Source organism: Lissotriton helveticus, chromosome 12 (genome assembly GCF_964261635.1).
Source record: "Lissotriton helveticus chromosome 12, aLisHel1.1, whole genome shotgun sequence".
In the NCBI taxonomy this organism is placed as follows: domain Eukaryota; kingdom Metazoa; phylum Chordata; class Amphibia; order Caudata; family Salamandridae; genus Lissotriton; species Lissotriton helveticus.
The window spans coordinates 562,318,490-562,344,365 of NC_136073.1; the positions used below are offsets into that span (position 1 = coordinate 562,318,490).

At 42.9% G+C, this 25,876-nt stretch overlaps 1 protein-coding gene across 1 annotated transcript in view; it reads right to left on the reverse strand.

The window, feature by feature from the left end:
- LOC144799179 (cytochrome P450 2J2-like) overlaps positions 1 to 25,876 on the reverse strand; it is a 488,767-nt gene that overhangs the window by 137,620 nt on the left and 325,271 nt on the right. Inside the window, exon 5 of the mRNA XM_078670429.1 lies at positions 22,220 to 22,393. Coding sequence (XP_078526555.1) covers positions 22,220 to 22,393 — 174 coding nt within the window. The remainder of the gene's footprint in view (positions 1 to 22,219; positions 22,394 to 25,876) is intronic.

The window sequence follows — 25,876 nt, forward strand, 5'->3', positions numbered from 1 at the left end:
ATGGGAACTTGGTCCAATGCAAAATAAGAAATCAATTCATTATTGCTGCCATGATATTTCTGATAATGTCGCGCTACTGGATAATTCGCATCCCCCTTGTTGATGGCTCTTAGATGTTCTAAGATGCTAATTTTAGCTTGGTGGATGGTGCTGCCTATGTATCTAAGCCCGCAAGGACAGGTTAAACAATAAACTGCATATTGTGTCGTGCACGTTAGGAATTTTCTTATTTTCATTTCCCTTTCTCCTACTCTGTATGTTAGTGTCTTCTTACTGTTCCTGCACGCTTTACACCTCCCACACGGGAAAAAGCCTGGGGGGTGATCTCCAAAAGGTTTTGCTACTGGTTTTACAAAATGACTGCTTGTCAATGTGTCTTTCAAGGCCCTAGCCCTCCTGTATGTTATCATGGGGCGTGAAGGTAAGTCTGCTCCTATAACTGGATCCGTTCTCAAAAGGTTCCAGTTCCTTCTCATGATACCACGTAATCTATCTGCCCCTTTTGAATACGTTGTTATCATTCTTAGTGCAATTCCATTTTTCTCCTTGCCCGCATTCTTCTCCTTAAGTAGATCTTTTCTATCGATCTTCTGTACTTTATGTAAGGCCTCTTCAAGACTCTTTTTACTATAGCCTCTGGCCTTGAATCTGGCTATGCTGGCATGCGCACTATCTAAGAAATCTTCCTCTTTGGAGCAGTTTCTTTTAATCCTCAGTAATTCCCCGTAGGGAATACTGTGGATTAACCTAGGGGGGTGACTGCTTGTAGAGTGTAAAACTGAATTCCCCGCCGTGCTCTTTCGGTACAACCTCGTAGCAATTTTCCCATTCTTCACCATTACTTCCAAATACATAGGCAGCACCATCCACCAAGCTAAAATTCGCATCTTAGAACATCTAAGAGCCATCAACAAGGGGGATGCGAATTATCCAGTAGCGCGACATTATCAGAAATATCATGGCAGCAATAATGAATTGATTTCTTATTTTGCATTGGACCAAGTACCCATGAGTGTAAGAGGGGGTGACAGATTACAGAAATTACGTAGGCTGGAATCCAGGTACATAATAGATCTTTGTACCAAGGCGCCAAATGGGCTGAATAGCCATGAGGAGCTAGCAGTACACCTAGGTTAAAGGGCTCTTTGACTTGGGACTAATATTCTATAATTAAAGAGGTTGGGTTGCATTCCAAGATGTAATAAGAACTGAATTGCTGAAACAATATGTATTGCTAAGTGAGGAATACAAAATGAAATTCTGTTTTAATGAAAGTATAAATATTAGTGATTGTAATTTTGATTTATGTTTTGGGTAGCACGTTTATTTGAGTAACTGAGGACATATGCATTAATAGGCCCATACAGGGCGCGATTGTGTATAGGCTTAAGCCCATTCAGGGCGAGATAATGAAGAGTAAATGACAGCGACAGAGGCTATGATGTAGTGTATATGAATTTACACCACTACAAGATGGCGCCTACACAATATGTGGAAAGAAAAGTGATTTGTCCTTTTTCAATGTTTATAATTTGCAAATGAGCACATGTGTATATAAAAAATGACAATGGCCGCGATACCCCTGTACCACAGAGGAAGGCGATAGCCGAAACGCGTCTGGTGCGTTTGGAAGTCTAAAATAAAATCTATTGACTTCCCCCCGCGAGTGCTGTGTCTTCTTGTAAGGACAGGAGGGCGAGGAGCAGGATATATATATATATATATCAATGCTCGAAGGTGTCCACCTTTGAGTAGCACGCGAACAGCAGCTTGGTTTATGTAAAGGCGAGGCCGGGGATGCACTCGTAGACGCCGCTCCGTACGGGATCTGCCCGACACGTTTCGAAGCTCCATGTACTTCTCTTCAGGGGCTTTAACGGAAGCGGTGTGCGCAACCGCCGACCCACTTCCCCATTTTATATATAACACACCCACCGATGGGAGGCTCAAATGAGACTGTGCATTCTGGGAAGTGTGGTCCGGAAAGCACACAATCAAGTCCTGTATGGACTCCACAAGTGGGCCCGTCCTCGATTCCAAGTTCGAGCGGCGTCTACGAGTGGATCCCCGTCCTCACCTATACATAAACCAAGCTGCTGTTCGCGTGCTACTCAAAGGTGGACACCTTTGAGCATTGATATATATTTATATATATATATATATATATATATATATATATATATTCTCCATGGCTGGTTCCTTTCGCCACTCCAACAGCGCTCAGTACGGGTGCGGCGCCCTGCAGCTGAACCACGCTGCTGATATCTTGTCCACAGCTCCCTCACAGGAAACAAATGGGTCGCACTCCACGGGTATTCTTTTTGCAGTTTTTTTATTGTTTTTAAGTTACATTTCCACAGGCAGATGTTCCGATCTACGCGTTTCGGTATTACAAATACCTTGCTCACGATCAACCGTTCTCTGGGCTACCCCTTCAAGATATACCACAATACAATGTATTCCATACATCACTTCCTGTTAGGGGTGTGTCAGAGTCTCTAAGCTTTATGGGACATGTAGTTTTTTTTACCAAAGTGTCAATATTGCTTCATATCGCCCAATTTTTACATTTTATATTTCATTAGATGCAAATAAAGATGTTGTGACATGCTGGTGATATTAGGTTCCCTCTAGTGGGATTAGTAAACAGTATGGTGACAATTTTAACTCCGTTTGTCTCTGAGCAGCTGCATTATCTGTTTCTAATATTTTCCCTCTGGTGGGATGACATTATATATGTAGGAATCATGTAATTAAACCCAACATTATCGGTATCACTGATTTTTAAGTATAATTTGGTTCTCACATAGTGTGAGGCGTTCTTAGTGTCACAGATTCCCCATAATGCTTAATTCCAACTTCATCATTCTAACAACCGCTTGGGTGATTTCACTATTATAGTATCACATTTTCGTCATTACTTATTTCTTTTGCACCTATTAACATCAGTCAACATGGAATAAATATATGTTGGGCATCACAAAAATTAAGAAAAGAGAAGTTTTCATAAATGTATGTACAGTTCTTCAGATTGATTCAGCCCATAGGGCGTTAAGGTTCGTAGGTTTAGGATATGGCGGGATTCCTTTTGTCTTAAGAGTCTTTCTCTGTCTCCTCCTCGTTCTTTCTTGGGGACACTTTCCAGACCAAAGAATTTTAGTTGGCTCCAGTCACTTTGATGATACAGTTCCATGTGCCTGGCTATTGCGTTAGCCTTGTCTTTGTGGATGGTGGCACGCACATGTTCCAGTATGCGTTTTTTAAGTTCACATATTGTGCTGCCCACATACCTCATGGGGCATGGGCATTCCACGACATAGACCACATGGGTTGTTTTGCAAGTGATCAGCTCCTTTATCTCCCAGTTCTTTTTGTTGGACATTTGTACCTGTTTAATGGGTTTGGCAATCTGACACACCTTGCAGGCGTAGCACTTCACGAACCCCGTTGTTTTTAGCCACTCATCCTTTTTTGTTTTTTTAAAATGGCTGTGGATCAGATGACTAACTGAGGACATATGCATTAATAGGCCCATACAGGGCGCGATTGTGTATAGGCTTAAGCCCATTCAGGGCGAGATAATGAAGAGTAAATGACAGCGACAGAGGCTATGATGTAGTGTATATGAATTTACACCACTACAAGATGGCGCCTACACAATATGTGGAAAGAAAAGTGATTTGTCCTTTTTCAATGTTTATAATTTGCAAATGAGCACATGTGTATATAAAAAATGACAATGGCCGCGATACCCCTGTACCACAGAGGAAGGCGATAGCCGAAACGCGTCTGGTGCGTTTGGAAGTCTAAAATAAAATCTATTGACTTCCCCCCGTGAGTGCTGTGTCTTCTTGTAAGGACAGGAGGGCGAGGAGCAGGATATATATATATATATATCAATGCTCGAAGGTGTCCACCTTTGAGTAGCACGCGAACAGCAGCTTGGTTTATGTAAAGGCGAGGCCGGGGATGCACTCGTAGACGCCGCTCCGTACGGGATCTGCCCGACACGTTTCGAAGCTCCATGTACTTCTCTTCAGGGGCTTTAACGGAAGCGGTGTGCGCAACCGCCGACCCACTTCCCCATTTTATATATAACACACCCACCGATGGGAGGCTCAAATGAGACTGTGCATTCTGGGAAGTGTGGTCCGGAAAGCACACAATCAAGTCCTGTATGGACTCCACAAGTGGGCCCGTCCTCGATTCCAAGTTCGAGCGGCGTCTACGAGTGGATCCCCGTCCTCACCTATACATAAACCAAGCTGCTGTTCGCGTGCTACTCAAAGGTGGACACCTTTGAGCATTGATATATATTATATATATATATATATATATATATATATATATATATATATATATATATATATATATATATATATATATATATAAAAATACAAACCAATTCTGTGTATAGTGAATAATGATGTGACTGCACGGAAGAAGGCATAATGCCAAAACGTGTCTGCAAATACAGTCCTTTAAATTACCCCGTGAATGCTCCAAATTCTTTTATAGTTGTTGTGTAACAAAAAACAGGTTTCACGCCCATGAATCTATTTTAGCCTGCCTGAACGGCCGCTGCCAGACCTTGTTGACCAATGAAGGTCATGGATTATACAAATCCAGGATGACCAGCAAGGGAAAGGACACCAGCAAGGTTTCTGAGAACTACATCCAGCGGTAGACGAGTGGTGTGCGCACAGTGATTGGTTCCAACGGCATGACCGGCGATATAAGGAGGTGAAAATCCCAGAATGGGGGCTGTAAGTGGCATTTCGCTGTTCTTTGGAAAAGAATGTGCTTATTGAACATTGAGGTAGAAATTAGACATTTATATATCGTTATTGTCGCCGCAGTCATATTCATATACGTGGGCCACAGCAAATTCAATAAGAACATTGCTGTTTGCCCATTGGTCAGAGCTCTAACAACAGGAACAACCAATGGAGGGTTTAAATGAACCAACTCTGTGCATGGTAAATAATGATGTGACTGCACGGAAGAAAGCATAATACCAAAACACGTCTGCAAATATAGTCATTTAAATGACCCTCTGAGTGCTGCAATTTTTTTATAGTTATGTAACAAAAAACGGGTCTCACCCCCGTCTACAGATGCATCCTTTGTGTATTCAGCGGCCGTGCATGGAGAATGTACATAAAGTAACTGGTTTTACCTCTTGATGAGGCATTTACAGGCACGCATTGCATGATTACTTAGTTTTAAAATCTTTTATACCTCACGATGTTGAATGTTACAGCCAAAACTTTGACCATTGAAATACTGCCTTTATTTACGGCTTACAAAGAATTATTCTGCCTCCAAGAGACTTTACTTTCATTAGAGCACATTTACACTTTTAGCTAATCAAGCTGAAGGCAGGTGTTTGTAATATTTGTTTTTAGGTGTGCAACAATGCACTCTGAATATGGAAAAGAAATGAGGACACTTGATGTTTATTGATGTTTATGCCAGCTCGAAACGTGTAATGAAGTTGCTTGCATGAAACTGAAAGTATTTTGTTTGTTTCTTGTAAAAAAAAGTGTTTATTTAATGATTGCAAAATGGTGCTCACCAGGTGACAAAGTAGTCCTGACCGGAGTGGCCTAATGGAATAAACAGTGGTGAGTTCCTTCTATTCCAGAGTGCCATTTATTTCTCGGATTCGGAAGGTTTTGTGGTGATTTTAAAAGAGCACTAGCGGTAGTGCTTTAATGTGCACCGTATTTTTTGAAATACCGAAACGCGTAGATCGTAACAACTGCCTGTGGAATGTAATGAAAAAATAAAAAAATTGCAAAATATAACCCGTGGAGTGCGACCCAATTGTTTCCTTCGTGAGGGAGCTGTGAGAAATATATATATATATATATATATATATATATATACCAATCATACACTTACCAGCAAAATACTTACATTTTTGTTGTAAAAGTATTCGTGGTATAGGCATATTTGTTGTAAAAGTTTGCATGGTAAAGGCATGTGTGGTAAATATGCATGCATTGTAAAGCCTGTGTGGTAGAGGCATACGTGGTTCAGACCGCGTTGTAAAGGCTGTTTCCCATGACAGTAAACGGGGGAAATGGAATGGTTTAGGCTTGAATATGGAGATCAACAACTAGCACCAGGAGGCCTAGACCAGCTTCTCAGAAAGCTAATATTTTAGAGGGAACCTCTCTATTACTCACTCTCTTGGACAGTCCTAGCTAATTCTGGATGAGGGCTAAGATGTAGCTCCTACATAATCAGTATAACAATTAAACAAGGTATGGCCTGGAGCATGGATAAAAACAAAAACAAAGTGGAATCCACTTAGGCAGTTTGAGTTAATCCCTATAGTGGTTGGGAACACTCAGTGTTGTTTAAATACCCCTCACACACCAACAGGCCCCTTGGTGTCATGCTTCATCATCGGGGTCTTCGCACCCCTCTACGGGATGCAGCGTGCTACGACCGACGACTACATGGGAGCACTTTCTATTGGACTATGTGTGAATGTGTGTGGGGTACGAGGACGTATGTGAGTGGTGAGTTTAAAGTGAGTGAAAGATAAAAAATACCTGGCTCGTGGGGAAGGAAAATAAAAATGTTATTAAGCCCCCGGCTGGTATTGTTAAAAGGGGTGCAATGTGAGGTTGTGAGTGTATAGCTAAGTACAACAACCTCGTTTGTGCGTCTACATGGACATGTTTCGGAGTTCAAAGCCTCCTTCTTCAGGACGGGAATTGCACAGAGACCTACCTTACTCGGGGGGCAAGATGGCGGTCTGACCTAGGACCTAGGACCGCGTCGCCGCAGCTCGCCTGAGCTCCGATGAGCAAAAGGAAAAAAGGATCACTCCTCTCTTTTGGACGATATAATTAGGAATTAACCACTTCTAACGTATCGTCATGGTGCTACAAGTCATTTGAATTCTAAATTGCAAAATTCAAAGGAAAAAGAAGGAGCACTCATTTTCCCCGGGATGTCAAGTGACGTCAAATGCTTACCTACAGAGGAGACGTGTTTTGTGAGCAAGCAGCAGCTAATCCTTGTACTGCTTAACCGGTTAATTTTGAAAACTCTGAGCGTCGTCCCGCTCGGGTGCTCTCTGTGTGCTCCTTGCTCGCTGAACTTCAGTCAAACGCTGCAGCCGCAGATACATAGCTGCCTGTCTGAGCCGGATCCAGAGGCTCAGACAGATCCAGAGGCTTATTCTAAAGTTCTTCGGATATTGTGCCACGTCAATTCCTCTTTCGATCGCCCAGCAGAGCCCGGCGCTATGCCCCCTAAGACAGCATCTGCGGTGTCACCGCTGCAGCTCGAGCAAGACTAGCAAAGGCAGCTCGAACGCTTCGGGAAGAAACGGAGCGGATTCAGAGGAATGGAAGCGGACCTGCGAGCATCTCTACTCCTTCAGGGAGGCGCAGAGGGAAGACAAAGAAACCCCCTTCAACTGAATGCTCCCCAAGGCAGGAGGCGCTAGCTTCGAGAAGGAAAATGAATAATCAACCACAGGTTTCCTCCTCTGGAGGGTCAGTTATGGATTTCTTGATGAGAAAACAAGCTACTAAAGGTAAAAATCAGTCTGGGATGAGCCCTTTAAGCTCGACTCAACCTGGGATCAGTATCCAGCCCTTGCAGATCTCACCGACTGATGAGCCTTCTGTCCCATGTCTCCGGACTCTGGAAACTGTAAGTACTGTGAATTGTGGGGCAGTGATAGAGCCCAACGAGCCCAGTGAGGTCTGTAAGAGCACAGGGGTAGCCTCTAATGATGAACTGAATGAGCATGGCACAGCGGGGCTTTGTATGTCCTTTTCTGGCGAAAGTGCAAACGTACTTGCAGGTCTAGAAGTGCAAGATGAGCTAGGGGGTCAAGTCAGTAAAACAAATGCCCCTATCCTGGAACAAACTTTGACCTTGACGTTGCCCAGTCCCGTGGCAACTCCAGAACTGCGTACTGCCAGCCCTTCAATAACTGTTACAAAACTTATCTTGCCCCTGGTGATTTCAGAAACTCCTGAGATTATCCCCCATTCAGTATTGCTATCTAAGGTTGTGCAGGAAATGCGCTCTATGACCACTACTGCAGAAGGGGATAAAGAACCTTCTGAATTCTACTCCTTTTCGGATGAAGCAGGGGTGGAGATAGAAACAGAAGGGTCTGCAGAGTCGGAGTCTGAGTCTGACTTGGAGTCATTTGGTGGGTCTGATGAGGAACCTGGATCGGAGTATATCTGCAGCTCCTCCGAAGGCAACGCCGAAGAAAACGTAAAAGTTACACAGTGCGTGCCAAGCCAATTTCTAGTTCTAGACCATTGCAAAGCAGCTCCGGGGGGGATCATCCCCCTTCAAAGCCGTCCCTCCACTCCACACAAGGGTCCGAGCACCCTAATTCCAGCGAATTTCCATCAACAGCCGTGGAGACTATTCTGCAGGCCATTGCGGCTCATAGGGAGGAGACAACCCTTGATAGTAAAAGATCTAGAGCTACACTTGGGAAAGTCCAAGGGGTAGTTAGAAAACTCACTAAGTCTTGCACTGCGTTTGGGGAAAGGGTCACTGAGATCGAGTCAAGAGTGCTCCATAACGAGAATGAGGTTATGGTTAATACAGAAAAAATCAGATTACAAGAAGCTGAATTAGTGGATGTGAAATGGAAACTTGAAGATTTTGAGAACAGGCAGCGCCGTAGTAACCTACGTATTTTAGGAATCACTGAAAATATTGAGGGCGAGAACATCCGTGCTTTTGTTGTGAAAATATTCAGAGAGTCAATGCCCGAATTGACTGATTGGAACTGGGACGTGGAAATACAACGAGCCCATCGGATCCCATTTAATTTACCAACTAAACCTGGAGTATATCCACGAGCCATTTTGGTTTATTTTGGAATTTTTTTGTTAAGGCAGACAGTTGCAGAGTAAGCGAGGCCTGACCGTAAGCTGAAGTTTAATGATTGTTTTTTTTTTACAAGGCCTGACTTTTGTCATGCAACTGTTGAGCGTCGATGGCGATTACGCTCACTGATTAAGCCTTTTCAGGATAAAGGAGCCCAGGCCTTTCTGAACAATCCAGCTAAGCTAAAGGTTGTTCGTGGAGGACAGACCAAAGTATTCACTTCAGAGATTAAAGCTAAAGCTTATCTAGATGAGTTTTAAAATGAGGTCCGCTAAGTAGACCTTTGGTTATAACTCTGTTATTTTTCTGTAGAGGTCTTGGTAAATTTAAATGACATGTTTATTATGTATCTTCACTTTTGCTTTTGTGGTAGGTGATCCTGTGGTGATTGTATCTTAGAAACTAAGGAGGTAGCTCAGGTGTAGCTCTGCTTTCCATCACCCAGACTCTGGTAGAGTCTGAATGCCTTTGGTTGGGGGGAGGGTGCTCAGGGGGAGGGTTGTTCAGGGGTGGCAGGGTAGGGTGGGGGGTAGAGGGAGGGGGGAGTAGCAAAATTCAGAAAAAAACCAGGTCAGTTAAAAGGAATCACAGTGTGTATGAAGTACAATAAAATAAGTGTCAAACAAAATAAGTCAGTGTTGCATATTAAGCATACTCAGTTGTTTTTTGGGAATACAGGTTGGCTAATCTTCTGTTATGATAATGGGTAAGCTAACTATATAAACATTGAATGTAGGGGGATTATTGACGACTAATAAACGACAGCTGCTGGCTGAATTGATTCGTCTAAATCCAGTTGACATCTTGTGTCTCCAGGAGACACACATACCCTGGGAGAAAAGATCACTGTGTAAACTGAGGGGTTATAACTTATTAGCAAGCTCAACTCAAACATCAAATATAAGGGGGGTGGCGATTTTGGCAAAAACCCATCTTGGGATGGCTTTACGCCACCTGTCCGATCCTTATGGTAGGTGGACGGTGGTTAAATTGGCCTTGGGTATTACAGTTTGTACCATTTATGGTTCAAACCAAGATGACCCAGCTGTTTTTGAATTCTTAGAAACAGAGCTTCCAACCTGGCAGGGACCAATTATCGTCTGTGGGGATTTCAACATCTCTCTTAAAGTACAACCAGGTATAAATCCCCTTCAACAGAAATATGTTGGCCGCAAAACCAAGGTGTTTAAGGCTCTTACAAGATTGGCTAATAGTTTGGGTTTAGTTGATTTTTGGAATCATATAAACCAAGATGATCCAGGGTATACATATTTTTCGAATCCTCATCAGAAACATGTTAGGATTGATTATTTCTTTGTTTCGTATGATCTTGTTGCACAGTCTTCAATTAGCAAATGCCCCAAGATTATTTCGGATCACAATCCGCTTATTTTGACAACAAAAATACTTGACTACTCTAGTCAGCGTAGACCTTGGACGTTTGATCGCAAATTGTTGGTGAATAGCAAATACATTACCTATATTAAACTGTGGACGAATCAATTTTTTGAGGTCAACCGTTTTAGTGCATCGAGGAATATCGTCTGGGACAGTTTTAAAGCGGCTCTTAGAGGCGAAACTATTAGTTTTCAAAATAGGGCTAGGAAACAGCAAGTCAATGAATATAATTTAAAGATACAAGCCCTAGTAAAAGCAGAAGAAAAACACACTACACAAATCTCACGGGGTTGTGATGCGAAGCACGAGATGTATCAGGTGGCAATACTAAAATCAGATCTTAATCATAGTCTTAGTCAGAGAGCTGCTCAAACATACAGAACCTATAGGAAGGATGTATATGAGAGTGGAGAAAAGGTTGGCAGACAGTTGGCACTACGCACGCGGCAGAAGAATGTCACTAAAAATATCACCTCTATACATGATAATGGTCAGATATATACCCAAACGTCTGATATAGTCACGCGATTTCAACAATATTATCAGAAATTATATACTGAGGATGTAGTGCATACTGAAAGGGACTCCTCGGTTTATCTAAACAACTTACTTAATTACCCAGAGGAGGAAATGCGACTTGATGATCTTTCTCGCAATTATCTGGAAAAAGAAATTACTATAGAGGAGGTACTGGCTGCTTTGTTGGCACTTTCTCCTGGCAAGGCTGCAGGCCCTGATAAAATTCCAATCGATTTATACAAAGTATTGAGCCACCAGCTTGGGCCTCTTCGCCATGTCCTATTTTTAGGAATTCAATATAATGGGATCCTCCCTCAATCCTGGAACGAAGCTAATATAGTTGTATTCCCAAAGAAAGGCAAACCCCCGGAACAAGTTACATCTTATCGTCCAATCTCGCTAATCAATTCGGACTCTAAATTATATGCTAAAGTGATGGCTGCCAGGCTGAGTGGGGTCATTGAACATCTGGTCTCCCCGTGGCAGCATGGCTTTGTCCCTGGGAAGGGGCCTACTGATCATGTTAGCAGGGCTATCACCTTATTCGATGCCATATCTGTTATGGGGGGTCAGATGTCAATGATCCTCTTGGACGCGGAAAAAGCTTTTGACCGCGTCTCTTGGTCATTCCTATGGGCGGTCATGTCACGTATTAATTTCGGCCCCAAATTTTTGAAATCTATTAAATCCATGTATTTATCTCCCAAAGCAAAGATTCAGTTATTAGGGTATGATTCTGGTTACATTAATATTTCCAAGGGCACCAGGCAGGGGTGCCCTTGTTCCCCCCTTTTATTTGCACTATATATTAACCCCTTAATTCTAAAACTTCTCGAGAGTCACCTAATTAAGCCAGTTGTCTGCGGTCAATATGATACGAAAGTGCTGGCATATGCAGACGACATAGCGGTCATTACATCCGATCCTTCGGAGGCCATGAACACAATTGAGAGCGTGACCTCTGAGTATGGTAATTATTCAAGTTATTGTCTTAATAATGGGAAAAAACAGTAATTGTATGTACTGACAATGTTGACTGCACCGATGTTAGGGTAGCCAGTAAAGCTACATACTTTGCAGTTGTGATTAGTCCAGATATCAAACGTATTATAAAACTAAATTATGATCCTCTCCTGGACAGAATTAAATTAGATCTAGATCGTGTAAACAGTCTGTACCTCTCAATCATTGGTAGAGCCAATTTTTTTTAAATGAATGTGCTTCCTAGGTTTTTATACCTATTCCGTGCTATCCCCTAGCTATCGATGATAAGACTCTAAAAATGTTAAACTCTTTTATGTCCAAATTTATTTGGTAGCATGGCAAAATTAGGAGGTCACATACATTTTTGGCTCTACCACTGGAGAGAGGAGGGCTAGCTATCCCCAACTCAACTCTGTACCATTGGGCCGCTTTTTTACAAACTTTTGCTATCTTGATCTGTCCAAAAAGCGGAGTGGACAATAGGGAAACCAATCCAATACCTTCGATATACGAGCTTTTGCTTGGGAGTAATGCGGAAGGCTTGTTTTTGCGATATACAGATTCTTTTTATTACAGAAATAATTGTAAATTTGCAACCATAACCAGTGCCCTTAAGGTTTGGAATAAGATTATCAAACATATGCATGATTAGTAAAAACAATAGGTATACACCCTTGTGGCATTCGACTCTCACATCTGGTATAGATTTTGATGCTATAGCAAAAAAATGGGAGCTGCTCGGTATCAAAACGGTTAATGATTTTTTTGGTCAAAGGTTTTGAAACTACCTTTCTGGATCTAAAATTGAAATATAATTTACTTAATGGAGACTATCTTAAATTCGTACAACTGTTTGCTAAGCTCAAAGCTAACGAATCAACAGTCGGTTTGTTAAGTATTGAATTGCTTGATTTAATGGGAAGATTTAAGATCAGAATTGGCAGACTGTATGATATTTTAATGACCAAAATTCAGGATGATCTTGAGAAAATTGAGGTAATGTGGGCAGCGAAGCTGGATAATCCAAATGTTGATGTGTATAAAGGTATTGAGTTGACAAACCATCTTCTAATGTCTAGTAAGCTCAAAGCCCAGTTGTATAAAACCATGTTCAGTTTGTACTATACCCCGGCTAAGTTACATGCTTGGGGAAAAAGAGAGAATGGTCTGTGTCCCAGATGTGCAATGGGTCCTGCTGACAGTATTCACATGTTTAGTGGTTTCTGCAAGCTGGATTTAATTAAAAGTATGATGTCAGACTTCTGGGAGGTACTATTTGGTCACAGACTCCCCGATTCCGATTGTTTATTTTTAATGGGTTATGATAGTTCTCTAAAGTTATCAAGAGGCGAAAAAAGACTTGTATTTATTGGCACAGCGGTACTAAGAATTATTTTATCCGCACGCTGGAAAGATTCGGATCCCCTCAGCTTCCAGATGTGGTTAGCCCGCTTTTTAGCGGTATATAGCTTCGAGACTACAATTTACGCTACAAGAGGACTGAAAGCCAGGAAGTTGGGAGATGCAATTTGGAGTCCGGTCACTCACTGGAAGGCTGGAATTAGCCCGACCTTAAGTGGTAGCATTTAGTTTCTAGGGCAGTAGGTATTTGTTTTTTGTTTTTTGTTTTTTAGCAATGTCGCTATCTATTTACAAGTCTGAATGTTGTTTCTCTTTATTGTTCAGCTCGTACTGTATATCATGATAATAGGTTTCCATCATAATTTGCTGTGTATCCTGTGTACTGTCCTGGTTCAATAAAAAAAAAAAAAAGAGACCCACCTTACTCACATGTATGTACGTATCAAAGTGTATTATACAAAAATTACAGAAAAAGTGAACTATAGGTGTAATGTACCTAGTTTTTAGATCATTAACGTAGTCTTTCTTTGCCAAATTGGCGTGTTGTGAAGACCTAGAGGGAGAAAAACGCATATTAACTTTTTTTCTCACTATTTATTACTCTCATCCTCCATGTAAAGGTGACCTTATGGAAAAAGGGGGGGTGTTGCTATGTCTCACATAAAGGTCATGTGTTTGATTATCCATGCAACCTGTAAAAAATGTCACAGACTAGACAAGGACACACATAAAACATATAATGCACACGTGTTGGTAACAAGTTCATTCCTACTGCTGGTGCAGGAGAGATAAGGAGAGAAATCTTACTCAATGTAAAAGGATATAATGTCTCATGAGCCTTTTACGTTTTGGAGGGTTCCATCTGGCACAATAGGATGATCTGAAATAATGAGAAGGACTCATTATATTCCATGCTGTACCAAGAAAACTCTATTGCTCCCCACCTTTTCGTTGTTTCTCAGGTATCTAACTCACGGTTACTTGGACGAAATTCGACCTCCTCCTCCCAACGCGGCTCCGATGGTACTGTTACCGTGAGCTGGAGGGTCTTTTAAGCACCTCGTAATTGGGGAAATGCCCGTAAATTGGTAGCTTAATTGAGCCCATATTAGGTATGTCCGGAACAAATAATGTCCGGTACTGCGCGGTAGTGAAAGCGCTACTGTTACATACATGCGCAGTGCTGCGTGTCTTCAGAGGCGCTGCTGTTCTCTTGATCATGCGCAGTACTGATCATCACACCCATGCGGTTCTGCGCATGTGCAGGAGTCAGGGCGCTGCCTCAGTACTATTTGCTGATAGAATACTGATGGTCGGAGACTTGGCAGAGGGACCCGACGTGTGGCGCGGGTTAGGTATCACGCCGTACGTTCAATCGCCAGAGAGGAGTCAAGATTGTACAACCATTATCATGAAACGCGCACGCGCGAAACCAGAGGGCAGGTACTGCTGTGCATATCTGGTGGTGCACGAACATGATGAGCTTGAGGGGGTCCCATATGGCAAATACTATTGGGTAGATAGTGCAGAGGCCCCGATTCATAGGGGCAGGAAGTTATTTATGGATATAGGTACCCTCCAAGAAGCCTGCATTTCATCTTTTATCATAGTTAATGACAGTTGGCATATGGATGTACCAGTGCCATCAGATACACTTCGCAGCCAGGTACAGTAGCCAAGGGAGATTTTGACATGTCATCGTAGTTGTCCCGACGGAATTTCATCATTTAGACCTACAATGTGGGTGCCCAGACGGAAAACCCATCTCTGCTCTTTTTCAAAGAGGCCTGTCTCAGTTGGTAACTGTTCGATGACAGTCCATAGGAGATCATTTACACAATGTTGCTCGGTTAGAAAATGGGTGGCCATCTTAGTTGTGGATTTTTCGCATCTGACATTGCTTTTGTGCTCATTCATCCTGGTTTTTATCGCCCTGGAGGTCATGCCCACATACTCCAGGCCGCAGGGGCAAGTAATCAGATACACAACGTTTCTGCTATTGCAGTTAGTGAAAGCTCGTTGTTCCCATTGGCTTCCATTTCTGAACGTGAGATTGTGACTTTTCCTCGTTAGGTGGCAGCTACCACAGTTTCCACAGAGATAGTGTCCCTGTACACCCTTTAACCTGGTTTGTTGGTTTGGTGTCATTATTGGTCTAGTGTGGACTAGGACGTCTTTCAGGTTTCTCCCATGTCTGTGGGCGAACAGAGGTTTCTCTAAATCCAGAGTGCCGCTGGTTAGGATCCTCCAGTGTTTGTTAATCATTTTCGAAACCTGGTTTTAGTGTGAGCTGTATGTAGTAACACATACTAGTCTCTCTTGGTTGTTTTCTGAGGGTACTTTGTCCTCCAGGAGGGCATCACGGTTATTGTTCGTGCCCTTTTCATTGCCGTGTCAATCACTCTATCAGGATAATGTCTCTGTTTGAGTTTGTTTTTCAGATCCCGTGCCTGGGCTTTGTACTTGTCAATGTCACTACAGTTACGTCGTAGACGTAAGAACTGCCCATAGGGCAAGTTCTCTCTCAAGTGGCGCGGGTGAAAGCTATCAAATCGTAGCAGACAGTTTCTGGCTGTTGCTTTAAAAAGCGTTTCTGTTGTTAATGAGCCTGCCTTGTGATATATATTGAGGTCCAGGAAAACTATGGAGATGTTAGACGTGGTATGTGTAAACTTGAGATAAGGGTTCTGGTTGTTAAGCCAAGTCAAGAAGTCTGTCATCGACTGGTTGTCTCCGTTCCAGATGACAAACAAGTCATCAATATATCGTTTCCATGTTTGGATGTTCTCTCTATAGGGGTTGACTGAATGAAGAATTTTTGTAGCCTCTAAATGATGGACATATAGTCCCGCCAGGCTCGGCGCGAAGGTACTGCCCATACTTGTACCGTGGCATTGGAGGTATAGGGTGCCCTCATATTCAAAAACTTTTCTGGTTAGTGCGGTGGATATACATTCCATCAACACACCAAGGGGAGTTTTGTATTGCCAAGTGGTGGAGTGCAGCACCTCCTCGATGCTGAAGAGAGTCTCGTCATGCGGTAGGCTAGTATAGAGACTCTCCACATCTAAACTCAGTAGCATCTGAGTGTTAGGATTGAAGGGGATATCCTTTAGCAGCTGTAGTACCGCCTTGGTGTCTTTCAGATAAGTATCTGTTGCTTGAACCAAAGGTCGGAGGAATGCATCTGCGAACCTGGACACGGGTTCCAGGATCGAGGTGATCCCTGAGACAATCGGTCTGCCTGGAGGACTGGACAGGTTTTTGTGTACTTTAGGTAGGCAGTAGAAATAGGGCATTCGGGGATCCTTTTGAGCTAGGAATTCTGCCTCTTTTTTTGTCAACCAGTCGTGTGCTAGTGCCTCTTCTACCATTGCTCCTACTGTAATGCGTATTGACTCTGTGGGGTCACTTGGTAACACCTGGTAGTTCCTCCTGTCAGACAGGAGTCTTCTGCATTCTTGGTCATTTGCGGTTGTGGTCTGGATCAATACCGCTCCCCCTTTATCGGCTGGTTTTGTCGTGATTCCTTTGTTCTGGCAAAGTTCTCTTATTCTGAAAATTTAGACGGCCCTTGGCACACCTTATTTGTCACTTTTAAATGTATAGTAATAGTTGCTATGGGTAGTTTATTCCAACTATTGCGTGCTATCAGGAACCATGGGGCTGCCTTTCCCCCTGTCACTCGTATACTTCAAAAATCTTTGGGTTGTGACTGACAATCACACCCTAACCTGATGCACAGCTGTGCTATGTTTCACTCCTATTCAAAAATACTCTCAAACTTACTCCTTAAATATATTGAATCTTAAACATGGTTTTATTCACCAAATTGTTCACCAAATTATTTTTCTGTAATTATCACATGTTTTTCAAATCATGATTATTTTCAACATTCAATGTTTACAATTAATCTTTGGTGTGAATTCCATCACACTTTAACACAGCCCATAAAATGTACATTTTGAACCGAAAACAAAAGCTTGAGATTTTCAGTTCGGCACCGAACGTTTCCTGCTAAGAACCGCAAGCTTAGAGAGCAACCGAAATACGGAAAACTAACGAAGAAAAGAACTGAAAATCCCACACAACAATTAGAAGTCGGTCATTTTCCAGTCCGCCTTAAGTACATTTCGAGCAGCTTAGATTTTACTCGAGAAGCAAGCAGCAGATCACGTCGTTTAAAAAGGAAGGCCCCCGAAGAAGGGACAGGGTCCCGAAATGCATCGGGCCGATTCAAGCTTTTGTTTTCGGTTCAAAATGTACATTTTATGGGCTGTGTTAAAGTGTGATGGAATTCACACCAAAGATTAATTGTAAACATTGAATGTTGAAAATAATCATGATTTGAAAAACATGTGATAATTACAGAAAAATAATTTGGTGAACAATTTGGTGAATAAAACCATGTTTAAGATTCAATATATTTAAGGAGTAAGTTTGAGAGTATTTTTGAATAGGAGTGAAACATAGCACAGCTGTGCATCAGGTTAAAGTTCTCTTATTGCCTCATTCTCTTTCCTGCTCATATTCACAAAGGTATTGTTGGGAGTGGGATTTAGTTTGCCCAGTTCAGTCATTAGGGCTTTCTCAAAAGCCAAAACGTCAACCGGCAATGCATTGTCCGATGGTGTGAAAGTTGATTTTATTCGTAAACCAGTGTCAGAGACTGTGGGTGTCACGTATCGGCCACTGAAGTATGCTTTTAGTTTGATGCAGCGGATGAAGTGCTGTACTTCGCCGTGTAGCTTAAAACTGTCCAGTTTGTTTGTTGGGACATAACCAAGTCCCTTGTTTAGTACCTGGTTTTGGATATCAGTGAGTGGCACAGAAGTAATGTTGATCACTAGGTTCCCCTCTTGCTTGTGGATGCCTGGTTCACCAGGGCACCCGTCATACTCCTTGTGGACACCCTGGGGTCTGATTCTTCTTCCGGTTGCCAGGTTACATTGTTCCCTTTTCTGTTTCTGCCCCTGCTGGGTCCAGGGCCCCATCCTAAAAAAGGTTGTTGGTTTTTGGCTCCTCCTGTAAAGTCGGGTGCCCATGATGGGTAAATAGGGCCCATTGGTGGAGGGCCGTACTGGTATTGGGGGAACTGTGGTTGACCTTGAAATTGGTTATATTGTGGTGGGCTTTGATATCCTCTCCATCCTCTCTGATGTGGTTTTTGGGGTCTCCGTTGTCTATACCCTCCTCTCTGGTATCTGTTCTGTTGGTATCTGCTCGTGTTTGAACTAGCCGAGCTACCATCTGAGCTCACACTGTCAGTGTCGCTTGTGTTATTCCTTGCCACGTAATCAGCTTTCGTGTAGGGGTAGGCTCATTCTGGTGTAAACCTATCTTTGTCTTTTTTCAGTTTGTTAAACTTACTCTGTTTTAGAGTCATTTCAAAATCGGACATCTGCTGGTTAAGTTCCTCTAATCTCTTTTTAAGCACTGCCGGGGCAATAAAGGACTTTAGTAGGACCTCAATCTTTTGGATGTCTACTTTTAAGTCTGGTGCTATCCTTGTAGCCGTCTGTACAATCAGCACAAGCCAGTCTCTGTTACAATGCCAAGAGATCAGCGACCATGCCTTTTTGAAGATGGTGTCGTCTTGGAAGATAAATGGTTCGTTTTTTACGAGGAGGTGCTGCACTCTACCACTTGGCAATACAAAACTCCCCGTGGTGTGGTGATGGAATGTATATCCACCGCACTAACCAGAAACTTTTTTGAATATGAGGGCACCCTATACCTCCAATGCCACGGTACAAGTATGGGCAGTACCTTCGCGCCGAGACTGGCGGGAATATATGTCCATCATTTAAAGGCTACAAAAATTCTTCATTCAGTCAACCCCTATAGAGAGAACATCCAAACATGGAAACAATATATTGATGACGTGTTTGTCATCTGGAAAGGAGACAACCAGTCGGTGACAGACTTCTTGACTTGGCTTAACAACCAGAACCCTTATCTTAAGTTCACACTTACCACGTCTAACAGCTCCATGGTTTTCCTGGACCTCAATATATATCACGAGGCAGGCTCATTGAAAACAGAAACACATTTCAAAGCCACAGCCAGAAACTGTCTGCTACGATTTGATAGCTTTCACCCGCGCCACTTGAGAAAAAACCTGCCCTATGGGCAGTTCTTACGTCTACGACGTAACTGTAGTGACATTGACAAGTACAAAGCCCAGGCTCCGGATCTGAAAAAAACCTCAAACAGAGACATTATCCTGATAGAGTGACTGACACGGCAATGAAAAGGGCACGGAACAATAACCGTGATGCCCTCCTGGAGGACAAAGTACCCTCAAAAAACAACCAAGAGAGACTAGTATGTGTTAATACATACAGCTCACACTCAAACCAGGTTCCGAAAATGATTAACAAACACTGGAGGATCCTTACCAGCGGCACTCTGGATTTAGAGAAACCTCTGTTCGCCCACAGACGTGGGAGAAATCTGAAAGACGTCCTAGCCCACACTAGACCAATAATGACACCAAACCAACAAACCAGGTTAAAGGGTGTACAAGGACACTATCCCTGTGGAAACTGTGGTAGCTGCCACCTAACGAAGGAAAGTCACAATCTCACGTTCAGAAATGGAAGCCAATGGGAACAACGAGCTTTCACTAACTGCAATAGCAGAAACGTTGTGTATCTGATTACTTGCCCCTGCGGCCTGGAGTATGTGGGCATGACCTCCAGGGCGATAAAAACCAGGATGAATGAGCACAAAAGCAATGTCAGATGCGAAAAATCCACAACTAAGATGGCCACCCATTTTCTAACCGAGCAACATTGTGTAAATGATCTCCTATGGACTGTCATCGAACAGTTACCAACTGAGACAGGCCTCTTTGAAAAAGAGCAGAGATGTGTTTTCCGTCTGGGCACCCACATTGTAGGTCTCAATGATGAAATTCCGTGGGGACAACTACGATGACATGTCAAAATCTCCCTTGGCTACTGTACCTGGCTGCGAAGTGTATCTGATGTCACGGGTACATCCATAAGCCAACTGTCATTAACTATGATAAAAGATGAAATGCAGGCTTCTTGGAGGGTACCTATATCCATAAATAACTGCCTGCCCCTATGAATCGGGGCCTCTGCACTATCTACTCAATAGTATTTGCCATATGGGACCCCCTCAAGCTCATCATGATCATGCACCACCAGATATGCACAGCAGTACCTGCCCTCTGGTTTCATGCATGCGCGTTTCATGATAATGGTTGTACAATCTTGACTCCTCTCTGGCGATTCAACGTACGGCGTGATACCTAACCCACGCCACACGTCGGGTCCCTCTGCCAAGTCTCCGACCATCAGTATTCTATCAGCTGAGGCAGCGCCCTGACTCCTGCACATGCGCAGAACCGCATGGGTGTGATGATCAGTACTGCGCATGATCAAGAGAACAGCAGTGCCTCTGAAGACACGCAGCACTGCGCATGTATGTAACAGTAGCGCTTTCACTACCGCGCAGTACCGGACATTATTTGTTCCGGACATACCTAATATGGGCTCAATTAAGCTACCAATTTACGGGCATTTCACCAATTACGAGGTGCTTAAAAGACCCTCCAGCTCACGGTAACAGTACCATCGGAGCAGCGTTGAGAGGAGGAGGTCGAATTTCGTCAAAGTAACCGTGAGTTAGATACCTGAGAAACCACGAAAAGGTGGGGAGCAATAGAGTTTTCTTGGTACAGGATGGATTATAATGCGTCCTTCTCATTATTTCAGATCGTCCTATTGTGCCAGATGGAACCGTCAAAAATGTAAAAGTCTCATGAGGCATTATATCCTTGTACATTGAGTAAGATTTCTCTCCTTATCTCTCCTGCACCAGCAGTAGGAATGAACTTGTTACCAACACTTGTGCATTATATGTTTTATGTGTGTCCTTGTCTAGTCTGTGACATTTTTTACAGGTTGCATGGATAATCAAACACATGACCTTTATGTGAGACATAGCAACACCCCCCCTTTTTCCTCAAGGTCACTTTTACCTGGAGGATGAGAGTAATAAATAGTGAGAAAAAAAGTTAATATGCGTTTTTCTCCCTCTAGGTCTTCACAACACGCCGATTTGGCGAAGAAAGACTACGTTAATAATCTAAAAACTGGGTACATTACACCTATAGTTCACTTTTTCTGTAATTTTTGTATAATACACTTTGATACGTACATACATGTGAGTAAGGTCGGTCTCTGTGCAATTCCCGTCCTGAAGAAGGAGGCTTTGAACTCCGAAACATGTCCATGTAGACGCACAAACGAGGTTGTTGTACTTAACTATACACTCACAATCTCACATTGCACCCTTTTTAACAATACCAGCCGGGGGCTTACATTTTTTTTATTTTCCTACCCCACAAGCCAGGTATTTTTTATCTTTCACTCACTTTAAACTCACCACTCACATACGTCCTTGTACCCCACACACATTCACACATAGTCCAATAGAAAGTGCTCCCACGTAGTCGTAGCACGCCGCATCCCGTAGAGGGGTGCGAAGACCCCGATGATGAAGCATGACACCAAGGGGCCTGTTGGTGTGTGAGGGGTATTTAAACAACACTGAGTGTTCCCCACCACTATAGGAATTAACTCAAACTGCCTAAGTGGATTCCACTTTGTTTTTGTACTATACCCGGGGAGACTGAATCCACTTTTTCTCTCCCTCCCTCTTTTTTTAAAAGTACTGGAGCATGGATAGACATTGTCCAGTGAGTGGAATGGACCTGGAGTGGGAAAAGACACAGTGAACACAAAATGTCAAGTACTGGCCACTAACTGAAGAAGCGAGGATCTTAATTTCTTAGGTGTTCAATATATATGTGAAGCCAAAATAACTAGAGCAGTGCTAAGTATAAAGAACAACAATAACAAGGATCCACTCCAAAATGACTGGACATGCTTTTTGGTGCTGTGAGACTTGAATTTATGCATACCTGTTCTAGAGGATAGTCTGAAGAAGGGTGTTGCCTTACCTACCAAATACACACATGGAAGGGTGGATATCTAAAACAGAATTAAAAGAACGATAAATAGCAATGTACCTTCTCCATTTCTTCCAAGTAGCAGTCTATGTAGTCCCTAGGCTCTCCAGGGATAAGCGTTTCCTTATGCTCTTCCTGAGCAGTCTTCAAGAATGCATTGATTGTTTCTGCCCTTTTCAAAACCCTTTGATGAGGCAAAGGAAGTCTTCTTACCAAAGGGACTGCATTGTAGATCTAGAACAGATGAGACATAAATGAGACAGCTCACAACAAAGACTGACCTAGAAGTTCCATAGAATTTTACTGTGAATCCTCCTCCTCCAAAACATTGCTTCAGGCAACGGGGTGACAAGAGGAGTATGGCATCTGAAGATCTGAGGTTACCCGAAGGCTGGTGCTGTAGATCAGGGTCTGTATATATATAATTCAGCATCAGTTTATGTAATCAATATGTAAGTAGTTTGATCACTTTGTTGGGATTAATGATTAATATTATGTGACATAACCAGTGATTTAAGAGGAATGACAAAGGTGAGGGACTCCAAAAGCGATGTGCCATACGAAGCGTATTGTTATACGTTTCCTACAAATCTAGTAGGACTGTATTTAAAACCCCAAAACCTCATAATACAGAGACTACAGAGACTGAGGGATCAAATTTAGAGTTTGGCTTATGGGATACCCTGTCACAAGTGCATTATATTCTAAGACACTTGTAATTAGGCAGATGTGATATCCGCGATCTTTGATGGAGTAGCTCATCTGCCAAACTTTAAATCAGACCTTTAGTCTTCTTATTTAATCAGTAAATGTTGGTTTGTTTAGCTAGCTCACAGTATTTCATTTAAACACCAAACCTTACAGAGTTATAGATTTTGTATGTTGTCAGTAACCTCGAACATGATCACTCTGATTCCCAAGGAATCATCTAACCCTTTTCTTTGAAACTCTGCCATGCCTAAAGTGTTACAAAGAAAAGATACAATATTGCATTTTCGAATGTTTAAAAAAAACCTCTAATCTTTGTATATAAAAACATGAACTGTGATTATTTGAAAGATGTATCACATCATTGTTATAAGCATTATTAGAATAGTAGAAAACACAAACATTTCAACCATGTTAATTTTTCTTAATGTTACTAAGGATACTCCCATCTACTACTACTTCCTACATGCAAAAGAGAGCATATCCGGAGTACCCATCTGCCAGGCCTGTTGGAATGACCTAACCCCATACCTTGGTACTGTATGTCAGAAAGACAAACTTAGTGCATCCACTAATACACCTTTTGCGGTGTACCTATATCTTCCTTTTCAGGATGAAGGTCGGGGACAGTGGAACTGCATCTCAGTCAAAGCTCACAGCAGCGGCAATCCATGATGAGTCCTGCTGGAAGAGAACCTCTCACCCACTTCAGTATGGACATTGTTTTTATTCTAAAAATGTAAGCTTATCGCACTGTGCCAGAGATGCAGAACATTTTACTTTAGACTGAAGTAGAAGAGTAATCTCCTCCGAGCACAAAAAGATGAAACAATGCATAGTGTTATGAATTGTACGACCGAGGAAATAAATGTGCACAATACAGGGCAACAGTGTCTATCAGGAATAAAATGCATGTGTTGCACGTTGTCTTATTAGAGAAAACATGTTCAAATCACCATAATGTAAAGATGCTAAGTTAAAATGAATATCTAAAATCAAGGCTATATATAAACTCTACAACAGTATCTGAGACTCCCCCCAAGAGGCATGGTTCATGTAATTAAGAGTGAGGCCTAATATATGTGAAATGCAACCCAATGCTTGAAATATACATACATAGAATCCTACTAAGCAAATAATAACCAAATCAGACCGCAACAAGATATTTGTTCTTTTGTTAGAACCATTATCCTGGGTCATACGCAATAAAATCTTGCCATGGTATAGTTAAAAGTGGCGTCTTCATTGCTTTCTATTGCTACCTGTATAGATTCATATGTACAAAAGGAGATCACTTGGCTATTCAAATGAAACAGTATGTGAGACCGAGGGACACCAATGGTAAATGACTGAAACCAACATGTTGTTTTGTTCTTGGTTGACAACTGGAATGTAAAGAACAGAAACAAGCACCTTAGGTGTCTTGTCCTTTATCAGTTTTTATTTACTTTCACAGGGGTCAGTCCTGGTAGGTCATGGTCCACTTAAAGTGCTGGACTTGAGCGAGACTCAGGAAGCCATTGGTGACCAGAGAAATAATTTTAGGATGATTGGGTGTGTTTATGAGATTTTACATGAAATTTGAATGCGTCTACTTTGTGTGGGCCAAAATAGAGGACATTATTATAGTCAAGTAGAAAGGGAATGATAGCTTTGAGAAGTAATGCTGGAGGTTAATAGTTAACAAAAATTAGATAATGATCATAATTTGGATGGGGCACTAGAGCGCCAGTGACACAAATAGCGACTCAGGAAATCGGCTCCGGGGCATAAACATTTCAAAGCTACCCTACAGGACATGCTGCTGCAATCCTAGCTGCACTGATCTGAGGTCCTGAACCAGAGGGGCAGCCCATGCCAAGACTGCTAGCCCGAGGGGGTACGTTAGCCCTTGAGCTGGAGTGCGTGAGTCTGCACCGCTACCTGCTTGCTCCTTGGGTGGCGTCCGCTGCGAGGACACGGTCACATGCCTTGGTTGGTGGAGCCTGCCAGCATCACATGAGCTTTGAGAGGCCAAAGGGCATCAGGAGCTCCCTGCGGTATCCCCTGTTACAGCGATTATCCGCATGAGTGGGAGCTCCGAACTGACGGCTGCTTCAGATTGTGTGCCTGATTCCCCCGGGAGGCCCCGTCTGCTCAACATAAGTGGTGAGGAATACCCATGCGTTACTTCGACCTACAGCATGCTGCACGGGCCTTTGAAAAACCAAAGGTGATGATGGACGGAGCGTTGATAATACAAACACTCACCCCCAGTCAACTGATCTGGGTTTAATCCATCACTGTTCTTTAGCTCACTCCGCCACCCCAGTTCAGACATGGCCATATGCAAATCAGTCTGACCCTGTGCCTCATGGAAACAGTCCAGCCCGAACTGCCAAGCCATGTCTTCCCTGGACCGGAATCAAGCTTCCCAGGACCGGTTTCTGGCATTACAGCCGTCTTCAGCCGGGCTTGCTTGATTCCAGTGGCAAAGTGAGCAAGGGACTCACGTCTGAGCATACCCTGCCAACTTAGGACGAACAAAGAAAAACCAAAGGTGATGATGGACGGAGCGTTGACAATACAAACACTCACCCCCAGTCAACTGATCTGGGTTTAATCCATCACCGTTCTTTAGCTCACTCCGCCACCCCAGTTCAGACAGGGCCATATTCAAATCAGTCTGACCCTCTGCCTCATGGGAACAGTCCACCCCGAACTGCCAAGCCATGTCTTCCCTGGACCGGAATCAAGCTTCCCAGGACCGGTTTCTGGCATTACAGCCGTCTTCAGCTGGGCTTGCTTGATTCCAGTGGCAAAGTGAGCAAGGGACTCACGTCTGAGCATACCCTGCCAACTTAGGACGAACAAAGAAAAACCAAAGGTGATGATGGACGGAGCGTTGACAATACAAACACTCACCCCCAGTCAACTGATCTGGGTTTAATCCATCACCGTTCTTTAGCTCACTCCGCCACCCCAGTTCAGACATGGCCAAATGCAAATCAGTCTGACACTGTGCCTCAT